At 24.7% G+C, this 12,633-nt stretch overlaps 1 protein-coding gene across 1 annotated transcript in view; it reads left to right on the top strand.

Annotated features, from left to right (window-relative positions):
- Positions 1-9,143, top strand: part of LOC129608960 (uncharacterized) — a 37,439-nt gene extending 28,296 nt beyond the window's left edge. Inside the window, exon 8 of the mRNA XM_055520766.1 lies at positions 9,031-9,143. Coding sequence (XP_055376741.1) covers positions 9,031-9,143 — 113 coding nt within the window. The remainder of the gene's footprint in view (positions 1-9,030) is intronic.
- Positions 9,144-12,633: the final 3,490 nt, after the last annotated feature.

Raw genomic sequence — 12,633 nt, 5'->3', positions numbered from 1 at the left:
CTTGGAAAATTTAGAATAGAAAAAATTAACCTTAATCAACAGTTTCTTTTAACATTTTACATTTTGCACTTTTATAAAAAAAGCAAACATACATGCTCTTAATTTATGAAAAATTTGATTATAATTAAGTGCAGCATAAATCAGTTTTTGCTCTATTTTATTGGTCAAATAAAGGTTACTTTTCTTACCATTTCCAAAGATTAGTATACCATTGCTATAACTATTTACCCTATATAATCATACTCATACACAATATAGTTCAACTATTTAACTGATTCGCATTATTTGATTTTGTGAATTCTAGGCAACATGTTTTAGAAAACTCAAAGCAAATTATATATAAGCATAAAGCTAGTAATTGCATATTTTTCAAATATTTTGAACTTTATCACAAGCTTGCTCAATATTTAGTGTTGGTATGTTGGTCGGCATTATAAAAAAACACTATCTAATCGATGTATCATAATGATATTTGTGGGTAATTATAAAGTATAGGATACAAAAAAAAGAACTTGGTGAACTTGCGGAGCCGCTATCCTACACTTAGTCGGAGGAGGTAGGAAAAATTTCGGGAATAAACATGGGAAACACTAATTGGTGTTTCAGACTGTGAGAATTGGGGTATTTAAATTATTTTGGTGCGAAAACGAGAACGTTCGAGCTTTACAAACGAAGCGTTAAACCTACTTTAATCGTATTGTAACACAATGTTACCTAGATGCTTATGGGGATTGTTATGGAAAGTGACATCGTTATGAATCCAACAGTGGTCTTTGCGAAATATAATCGTTGCCCTACTTACCCTAGCATAACCTTACATGGCATTGTCTTGTAAAGTCTTCAATTGAGTCATTCTTTTAATTGAATCAATTGCGTAAATTTTTTAGTTATAAACTTATAACACATTTTTTTGAATTTTAGATCAAAAATATTTAATTTTTTTCCAAAAAACAAGTGTTATGTGCATAAGTTGGTCTTTCAAGTTTCCGAAGTGTCACCCCTGAATATGTGTTCTTCTGGAACTGAAAACATATTAATATTGGTTTTTGCATATTTTTTCAGTATGCTTGATAGCAATTTAAATTATTTTTTGAGAAAAAAATTTAAATTACATATATCTATATGTACTTATATTATGATAACCCTTAGCTATATCTACATTCATAAATCCATACACCTTACCTTTATTTTTAATATTAATTGCATAGATCATTTCATAAAATTCCTTATTTTCTCATGATGTTGCAAATTTTTGGATTATTGGAAGTATTATTCCATAGTATATAAGTTTATTCGCAATATTATGAATCATAAAAGGATTTAGAAAGGAATTTTTAAATAATCGAAATTATTTTCTAATACCCATAATTATTCAGGGAATATTTATTCAACTAATTTTATCATTTTTCATGTTATCTTTGATTTCCATACTAGATACTACTATGAATTAAAATGTTCACAATGATTTTTCACAATTTTCCGATTCGTTCATTTAAAATTCAAAAGCTACTTTAGCAAATATTTTCAGATTTGTATGTAAAATTAAAGGGTTATGTTGAAATTATAGCAGTCCATTGAGAACAATTAGGAGATGAGGAAAATCGAAGCAGAATCTTAATACGAATTCATATTAATTCTTAGAAAAATTCTTATAAAATTTCTTTCATGATCAAATTTTTCGGTTCGTTCTCTTAATTAAATAAAATGGTTTTTTACCTTAATAGAAAATTTCCAAAGAATAATGGTTATTTATAGTTTAATTTTATCACGCTGTCTGTTCTGTACGAGCAGAAGCAAATAATTTAAAAATAGTCCTTTGATATTTCTCTTAAAAATATCTTGAACTCAGGAAGATACGGTCTTTTATTATTAATCACTAACAGAGCAGATAATGTTTACTTAATTTTTTCAAATAAGTTTCAAATGAAAAAAAATATGTTCGTGTATAGCTCATTTGGAACAAAAATTTACAGATTTCTAGATGTACAGAATTTAACTTCTGACAGTTCTTCTCTTCTTTTGAATTCATTTCCCGAGGGTGCTATATGACAGGACAGATGATTCTTACCTCATAATTGATATAAACCAATTTTCGATCCTTTTCTATTTGTTATACAGCCTCTAATTCTTATAAAACTATTAGCACAAAATTTATTTTCAAGGAAATTTGCTTTTTACCAATTCTTTCATTTGATCGCCTACATTATTTTATTTAATATTTTTGAATATTCTTAGAAAATTTGACCCAAAAAATAAAACCATAAAATTTTGTTCACGTATACAAAAAATTTCTTATGTAACCAAAATATCAATTGAAAATTCAGTAAAGGTACTTAATTCAAAACTAATTAGATTACCTTTTTATTTTTATTTTCTAAAATTTCTTACAGCAATATCAAATTATGAAGAAATTTATGTAAATTGTAAATTGCTAAATATTATGTGAAAATTTTCTTATTTTCAAAGAAATGTTTACTTATTATTGCCTTCAATATTTCATTTGGTATAAATATGAAAAATAAATTCCAGGAATTTCAAATTATATTCATTTCAAATATTAAAATTTCAAATTTTAAGTAAATATTTACATACACATATGAAATTTTATAGAGTGACTAATATTTGAGTAATTAAAAAAAAAAATATTTTTGATTTCACCCGAATTATAAAATTGGCAGAGTGTAAAAAAACATAAAAAGAACAATAAATTATTGATAAAAAAAGAAAGAACAAAAAATTTATGAAAAAGAAGAGTCATTGGGTTCAGGAACCAAATCAGAATCTTTACTGATTACTGATTCTCCTAAGTGGGCATTACTGGCTCGAAAAACGATTTCTCAAGTTGAGGTTTTAAGGTGATGGCATCTGTTAATTCTGTAGGGAAGAGAAAGAGAATTTTATGTATCTTTTTCTGGAATTTTGAGCTCTGATCCAATGCGGAGATAAGTTCCTGGGTGATTTTTTTGGCGGCTCATGGGCTAGAGGGAGAATACACCAAACGATATGTCTGTACTTAGTACGAGGGGCACAATTGATCCAACTATTAATGGGTAGAGGTGTATTGTCACCCGGTTGTCACAACACAATTATACAATCTACTGCACTAAAATAATCAGATATACAGGACGTTCGCTTCTTAAGTATGCTACTATGTATTTTACAGTTTCACAAAACTTAATGCATAGTTAACTATGAATATACTTAATGAGTAGACAAATAATAATTCATTTATATATTGAGTTTATATGCTTTCAGGCAATCTTCTGAGTTATGACTCCGTGTGTTCTAATTTGCCAATATAGTATGACATTGCTGTATTTGAACAGCCACTCATAATTAGTTTTACAATGGAGAAATCTTGAAGGAAATTTATATTTTTTCATATACTCAATAATATTTTTATATCCATGCAATATTAAGATAAATAATAACAATATCATAATACCTTCATATAATTTTATTTAATTTTTTACAGATGAAAATTGATTTTCAGCCCATGGATATTTTGAAAACTTGCTCTTTTAAAAGAAAATTTTTGGATCCCAACAAAGAACTCCATAATAAATCTAATATTATGAACGAAAAATAAAATGTTAAGTACCTTTATAATTTTAAATATAAGTTTATAATGTAAAAGTAATAGAATAAATTGAAATTTAACATAGAGAATAATGAAAAATATTTGAATTTAAATAAAAAATTTTAATTATTATTTTTAATGTATCAAATGGCAAATATAAAATTCTACTTTAAATTTTACAATACCTACTTAATAAACTTTTTTTAGAAATGAATAAGAATCATACCCAAATTGAGGTTAATTTTCATTCAATTTGAAAAAATTCTTATTGCCATAATGAAAATCTACCCTAAAATTTGGAAATTTGAGTTAAATATTTTGAAAATCTCTTAATTTTTATTTTAAAAATATTAAAAATTTTTTAATTTTAACAATTTTTTTAAAATTAGTGAGCATTATAAAAATAATCGGTCTCATTTTCCAAAAAAAAAAAATAAATAAATAAATTGAGATCCTGAAATTTTTCACAAAATGTTAAACTCCAGTCTAGTCCTCTATTCGAATAAAGTAGTGATTTGTTCTAATTCGAAGATTATTCAAAAAGTAATTTTTATACAAAATCAAATGATTTCCAATATTTGAATAAAAAATATCATAAATTTCTTAAATAGAAGAACCCATCAACTCCAACATTAAACTTGGAAAATTATTATAGGAGTGCAAATGTAGAATAATTTTGAATTTTTCTACTTTGAATCTATAGAGCTTCAAATTCTATACATTGATTTTTTTTCTTATGAATTTCCACAACTTCTCAATATTCAAATTTTAAACACAATTCAAGCAATTTTTAGCTTTTTCTTTTCATTTACCAAAAAATTCTTCATAACCGAATAAGTAGATTTTAATATTCATCTGTATTCTAGTCATCCTACACATCATAGTACATATGTACACTTGTAAAATTTTTTTTAAATTTTATTTTCATATGAAATATCAATTAGGTTTGAATTTGGAATCTAATTGATTCAAAAATTTTTAAAAATCAATTATTTTATAAAATATTTTAATTTCATACAGTGTGTTTATGCATTACTCACTTACCCACATAAGTGCATTACCAATATACCATTGTATAGAATCGTGCGTAGGTAACTAATGGAGATAATATTCATCAAACAATTGGTTCCTAGTTATAGGGGCTTAGAAAACAATTAAAATAAAATTTAAAATTTTTCAAATTTTTGAAGGCCTGAAGATTTTAAAAACCAGGAAGATTTTAACTAGTGTCGATATTTTATGAGAAAGCCATTATGTTATTATATAATTTAACCATATTTAATCATGAATCTATCCGATATACGAGTAGAAACTGCGTTATACTTAAAATTTTAAAAAGTAGAAAAAGCTATCCAGTTTGATTTTAAATCCCTGTAACTCAGAATGTGTTAGGCCGTCAATATTATCTTCGTACAAAAGTTTCACCTACTTATAAGCACCTGCTATGGTATATAGCAGTACAATTAGGTATATGAGACACCCTGTATAAATTCAATATACAAATTTATTTTAAAATAATTTTAATTTATGGTAATCGGCTTTTGGAAATATTTTAAAATTTATTTTTTTCTAAAGAATATGCAATTAAATACGAACACATTAAAAAAAAATACTTAAAATTTCCAAAAATTATTGTTAAAATTTGGTATATTTTGTTTTTAATAAATATTTGTATTTAATATTTATATTGAAAGTTTTTAAAAGTTTTAAATTACACCTATAAACAAATAGGCATTTTGATTGAAGTAATTATGTTTAGTATTTGAAGTATGCTTAAATGAACGCGTGTAATTTTTTAAATAATACACACAATTCTAAATTATACAAATGTATTGCAATTATGTAAAATTTTAAAAAATAGGCAAATATGTATATATATGTAAACATTTACAGGAAATTAATTTAATCCCTAAAATTCATACTTGAATAATTCGAAAACCAAAATATATTTTTAAATGGAAAATATTAAAATTTTCCAAAAATCTTATAATTTTTTTTCCTGAATTAAAATTTTCTAAAATTTTTAAGTACATATGTACCTAGAATAGCCAACAAGGAAATTGTAATTTTCTCTCCAAATGCCTCATAAGTGAAAAAATTATTGATTATTTTTTAATATAAATTAAATCAAAAGACTACTAAATTTCGGCAAAAATTTAGTTTAGTGTTCGAATTAATTTTTGTTCCAATTATAATTTTTATATTAATTTCAATTTTTAATAATTAATCTACTGTATATTATAATAAATTAATTAAAAATTATTGTTTTACAAAATTATGCATTTTCTTAATTTTACAATACAAATTTATTAATAGCCTAACTATGACTATTCATAATTGAATTCAATGGTAAAACATTTCAATACCCCTATAAATATGCAAAATTAATTGAAATATATTTGATTTTAAAAAAATCCATTATTTTTTGAAATTATATCTAAATTCCTTTTCATTAACAGTTTAATCGTACTATTCATTCTCTAAAATATGTTTATTCTAGGAAAAGAAAAATTACTTTATTTTATCAGCTATATAATTCTATATTGAAAATTTTCTTTATGACTTTGAATAATATTCAATTGAAACAATTACTATGTTATTAATTGTTAATAATTATTCGAGTTCCTTATCACTATTAAAATATTTTGAATAATTATAATTACTTTACAGAATGTGCTCTTAGATTACCTTTAAAAATCTCAAAATGTTTTAAAGAATCAATTTCAATTTACTCGTATAAGAACGTTTATGTTTATATTCGTATATTATGAATTTATCACTCAATTTGTAAGATTAAGATGAAAGAATTAGATATACAGAGAAACCTCTTTATAATGCCATCTCCACTTGACGAAGAATTTTGTTTAAGATTTTCTATTTAACAAAAACTCCATATTACGAATAAAACTCTATGGTTTGATTATGGGTATTCATTATATGGAGACTTTATCGTATATACAATATTCTTTTTTAAATTCTTATTAGTCGGTTTATCTATTTCTGCTAGGCTGTTCAACTTTACCAACAACTAATTGTAATTATCATACTGAGCTATATTAACCACATTTTTGAAAAATTTCTTAAAATATAATTTAAGACAAAGTCTTGCAAACCATATTTAATTTGAACACAATAGCAGCAACGATTCAAATACAATTAATTAAAAATTTCAAAAATAATTAATTTTTTTTTTCCAAATATCATTTAAAAGTGTTAATACGGCCACTGTTGAAATAAAATTTTTCCAACTATCATAAAAAAAAATTAATTAATAAGGAATTAATTATGTAAAAATATTTTCGTCAGCTGGAAAAATATTCGTATAACAGAAATTGACATGGTAAATTCCATCTTTAAGCATTTTTTTTATATATATATGTAGTTCAATATAATTTTAATTAACTTTTAATTGAATATAACCTTAAGTTATATACCTATATATATATATATATTATATATATATTAAAATTAATTAATTGGAAAATCTTTTAAAATTAACTTGAAAATGTTATTGAAAATTAAAAGAAAATATATTAATTAATTGAATTTCTATTAAATATTATAAAATATTCAATTATAATAATAAAAACAATTATTTTAATAAAATAAACTACAATTTAATTACCAAAAAGAAAATACAAAACCCATAAGTATAGTAATAACAACGATGTAGTATAATAAGTGTAATAATATAAAATTAAATTTTTCAAAATTTTTCAATTTAAAATTACAATATTATAAATATTAAATATAATTATAGCTATTAAATAAAATAGGAAATATAAAAAATATCAAAAATTACAAATCAAAAATATGCTATGTAATAGAAGAAAATTATTGCATTTGGTCTGAATTCTTCCCTATAATATAGAAAGCACAAAAAAAAAATAATTTTACATAAAATAGAAGATGAAAATCCTTAATTGCTTAATGGTTTCTTCAATAATTTTGAATTTATATAAAGTAATTTAAATAAAGTTGGGTCAAACCAATGGTTTGTATTGTAGCACTTTTCCCTTCAACAAGTGAAAATTCTGCTTTTAAAAACAGTCTATGTATACCTATCAAACTATTTAAAATTATTTTCATTCATATACAAAACTATTTCTAGAATTGCATATATTTAGGATGACGCACATATGCAGTGTTGGAAATAAAGCAAAAATTAATATAAAAAGGGGTTAACATAATGCTCGATTTTAAGGGTTAATTGTGTGAGTTAAGAAAAATAATTATATTTTTTAATTTCATGGAATTTACCGTTAGCTTTTTGCGTTTATAAAAATTTGGAAAAGCTTGCGGTTTCGGAAATATAAGGTGTCAAAAATTCAAATTTTACGAATTTCAAGAGGTGATAACTTGAGAGGGGGTGGAGATGGAAAAAAATTTTCTTCTAACGAAATGAACTATTTGTTAATGTTTAAAAGCTCCTAAAATTTCAAGCTTCTACAGGCTGGGGTTTAGAAGAAAAATGACATCAAAAATTTGGAAAAAAAGGACTTTAGATAACGGTAAATTTGAACGGCCATTTTGTTTTTTTAAAGTTTAACTATAGTATATCGCGCTAGGAGAAGCAAGCCACTGCCTTTCTGCGTTTGCAAAATTTCAAAAATGCTTATGGTTTCATTGCAACAAATATTTAAAAAAGGCCATTTTTAGGGTTTTGGGAGGGTATAACTTCTAGAGGGGGGGAGATAGATAAAAATTTTGTTCTACGGAAATAAGTTTCTAGTGAAGATCTATGTACGTATGAAATTTCAGCTTTCTATCTTAAAGGGTGTAGAAGTTTTGTAAACAAAAAAAGTGTCCACGGACGGACGGACGGACGAACGGACGGACAGAGTGAAACTAATAAGCACTTTTTTCAAAAATTTTTTTGGAAAAGTGCTAAAAATATATAAGACCAAATGCAATTATTATATTTTAGCTCTGTTATAAAACCACAGAAACATGTTATGTTAAACACATATAAATGATAATTTCTCTGTACAGTTTATAATGTTTAAATGATGTATATATATATAATAATATGTAATATATAATATAAATAATTTAAATATCATGCTATAGTAAGTACTTTTTAAAATATTCTTAGAATTTTATCAAATCAAATTTTTATATTTTTTTATTCTACATTATATATTATACATAGATGTAATATGAAAAATTTAATATTAATAAAATAAATTTGAAAATTTCCATGTACATATAAAATAATTTTTCTTGTAAATATGTATAATAATTATTATGTATATTATTCTAATGATTTTAATTGAAATTTAATTTAAAAAAAAAAAATATTTGATTTTTAACTAATAAAAAAATAAATATTATAAGAATAATAAACTTTTTGTTCCTTTTTTTTGTTAATACTGTTTTTAAATTAAAATTAATCAAAATACAGAGTGATTCAGAAACAATATATAACAATATATTAACATTGTTTGTAGGATTAGGTTTAGGTTTAGGTAGAGGCAGCCATCCAAGGCCACTTAAACCCGTTGTGATCTCCATGTCCCCAACCTCACGTGAACCATCCCGAGTCATTTATAAATCTGTATAAGTCCTTGGCATTTGCATTCCGTAATTCAATTACCAGATCCGTAATTCACAAAAAAAAATGTTACTCAAGGAACCTACAGTTTTTCCATGACAAAACTGGGCATGAGCACAGAAAATGAGCCATTGTTTCCTCTTCCTCCTCCTCACAAAAGCTCCTGTAGAGTTCGTTAGCACGGCGTCCCATAAGCCTGGCGTGTTCCCCAATCAGATAGTGCCAAATTATAACTCCTATCACTCCCATTTGCCATTGGCTTCGTTGGAGGATTACAAATAAGTAAAACTCGTGTTCTGAAATGGGTGCACAATCTCAAGGGTTTCGAGATACAGAAATTTTTAAGAAAATTTCAAAAAAAAAAAAATTTTATATCCCTATATTTTCTTGCATTTAGCTTCCATTCCAGAATATAATTAGAAGTTTCAAACAAATTGTTATTTAAACGGATAGCAGCACTCTCAGTCATCTATTTTTTTTTGTAGCAAAATGTTCGAAAGTTAAAAAAATAATTGTAATTAATATTAAATAATTAATTTTTTTTAAATAAAAGTATTGGAGTTATTGAAATTTTTCTAAAGATCGAATGTGGATTGTATTTCCGAGAGAACGTATGAATAACCAAAAGAACTCTTTAAGCCCTATGATAGCCTTTTCAAATATACTGTTGCAAATTATTGATAATGTACATTTTATTCCATAGTGTGAGCCTATTAGGATGAGAATGAATTTTCATATATCCAGGAATTTCATGGTTTTACGATGTTGTCTTGTCTTATGATTGTTCAAATTATTTTGATTTGTATGACAACATGAATTTTTATTTAGAGTTATTTAGGCGTTAGTTTAGGACTTATAAACTGTTAATCAAATAGTAACTTAGTAAAACTAAGTTTATGCTATTTAGTCCACCTATATCGAAATCAGTATAATCAGTATCATAAATCAATACATAATTAAAAAATTTTTTAAGAAAACTATTTTTTAAGCCCACTTGTGTACCAATATATATTGCAAACTTTCTAACGCTATATAAATCGTTATATATAACTATAAAGAATTGAAAATTAGTAGAATTAGAACATTATGTTCACGTTCATTATATGTACATAATAGAGTTTATAAAACAATAAATAATTTTTGAAAATATCTTTATCTAAGCTTTTCTCTAACAAACAAACATTTAATAAAATATTCCAATATTTTTTTAATATTCAAGTCCTTTTCTCTTATAGTTTCAACTAGAATAAAAGAACAAGAAAAAAAACAAATAACAATACTCGCACGTATATAAAACGTTCTAAACACATTTTACTTTTGGTCTATTTACACGTTTTTCAAAACATATACGCATAAAGTAAATAAAAAAAGAGCATTATAATACGCCCCACATAATATACACTCTATTGTATACTACAATAGATTTAAATTTTCTATTTAATATTAAGAAATTTAGTCTCGTTTAAATTAAAAATCGATAATATATTATACACGCTATATACAAGATCTACATAATAATATATACATACAATATTAGAAAACACAACCTAAAAGAACAACAATGTACAGCCCCACATATAGTGTATATGATTTGATTATAAAATATAAAAAAAAAATTGAAAAACCATTTCATGCTGAGATTTTCTTTATACAAAAGCATTAAAACACAATAAATTGCATATAGATTCTTTATATGTATACGTATATACTCGTAGCAACTCATAAATACTATTGGTTGTAGAAGAAATAAACTAGAGAAACATCATGTTATTATTATTATTATTGAAGACAACCAACTTAAAAGCAAAATAAAAATTAAATAAGGTCAACAATAATAGTAGCTATAAGTATAAACAGGATTAACCATAAAGAAAATGTTCTATATCGCACAAATACTGCAAAATACAATGAGAAAAAAAAATTCTTTTATACAAAATCACAGCAGTAACTAAACCACAAGAAACCAATTTTAAAAATTTCTTTAATCTATAAAAGCAAAATCTAAAAATGAACAAGTTAAAGTGTTTAAATTCTTTAAATTATTTTAAAATTTAAGGACTTTAACATTTAATATGTTTTGTATTACGTTTTATAGGATTTTCAATCAGATTCTATAAAAAAAATCTATCTAGTAGCATGATGGAAAATGTTGAAATGCTTTTATTTGAAGATTGCTGGTTATTTTTGTAAAAAGACCATAGAGCTAAAAGTTCATATATGGTCCAAAAAAATGCGTAATATGCAAATGAATGAAATATCAAACGAAAAATATTTAGAATTCTTATTTTTTTTAGAGATTCTTAGAAAATGCAATATTTAGAATGTAATGAGTAAAAAATTTCATCGAAAACTTATAGTTGGTACAACTGTAATTAAAATTAAGCCAATTAAACGAAAATATAATAGAACGATTTCAATTATCGCATTGCAACTATAAAGTAATCCCATATACTGTTAAGGGAACAGAAATATAGGGAGGATTTAGGAAATTAAAAGGTAAAGTTAATTTCTAATTTCTTTTTGAGCAGGTTTGAACACATATTTTATATAACAATAAAAATCTTATAGTGAAAACTATTCACTACCTTCATTCATTATTGAAAAATCTCTATTATAAAGCATGCACTTCTTATTTAATTTAACTTACTTACCCATATACTATGTGATTAGTGCTCAATCAACTATTTCACGAAATGTTTAATAATGTCAAATCTTATAATTGAAATGTCATTTACATTTAAAACAAGTGAAAACGTTTCAGTCGGTATAAATCGATTGAATTATACCCTGCACCTTTCGTTGTTGTATAGCAATTACTCAAACCTGTGAAACCATTTTATAGGAACCTCACGGATATGTCTGACCTATAATTGGACACATGATTGCCAAGTTTCATTAATCTGAATTTATTATTTTGCCGCGTATATAAAAAATTTGCTTTTGGAATTGTATGGCAGCTACCCAAATCGGTGCAGCTAAGCCCATTAAAATTATTTAGAGCACGTGTAAAATATAACACATGTATACAAAATTTTATAGTTTATACCTTTATTAATTTTTAAAATATTTAAAATAAATTCTTTGAGTTGTATGGCAGCTACCCAAACCCGTTGTACGAATTAATCCAATTACAATAGGGTTTGTCCTTGGTACAAAAGAAACAATTTGTGAAAGTTTGGTGTCGATTGCATTATTCGTTTTTGAGTTATCGTGCGATCGCACGGACGGGCGGACATATCTAAATCAACGCAGAATTTTACGCTGAGCAAGAATATATCCATACCGCAGATGACTCCTTCAAGTAGTTACAAACTCCATACCCCTCACGGAGGGCAGGGCATAAAAAATGGCTAATTATAATAATAAATAAGCTTACGGTATAACAAATAATAATTGCGTATCTTTTCTTAACAATAATAATAGAAAATCTTATAAACAAACACTCTTGATAAAATCCTGATTTTGATTTCCTACTTTAATTTTCTTAACAGATTAAACT

Source organism: Condylostylus longicornis, unplaced genomic scaffold (genome assembly GCF_029603195.1).
Source record: "Condylostylus longicornis isolate FDR11 unplaced genomic scaffold, ASM2960319v2 ptg000038l, whole genome shotgun sequence".
NCBI classification, from domain to species: Eukaryota; Metazoa; Arthropoda; class Insecta; order Diptera; family Dolichopodidae; genus Condylostylus; species Condylostylus longicornis.
Note: the sequence above shows the minus strand (reverse complement) of the source record. Positions and strands in the feature narration are given on the sequence as shown.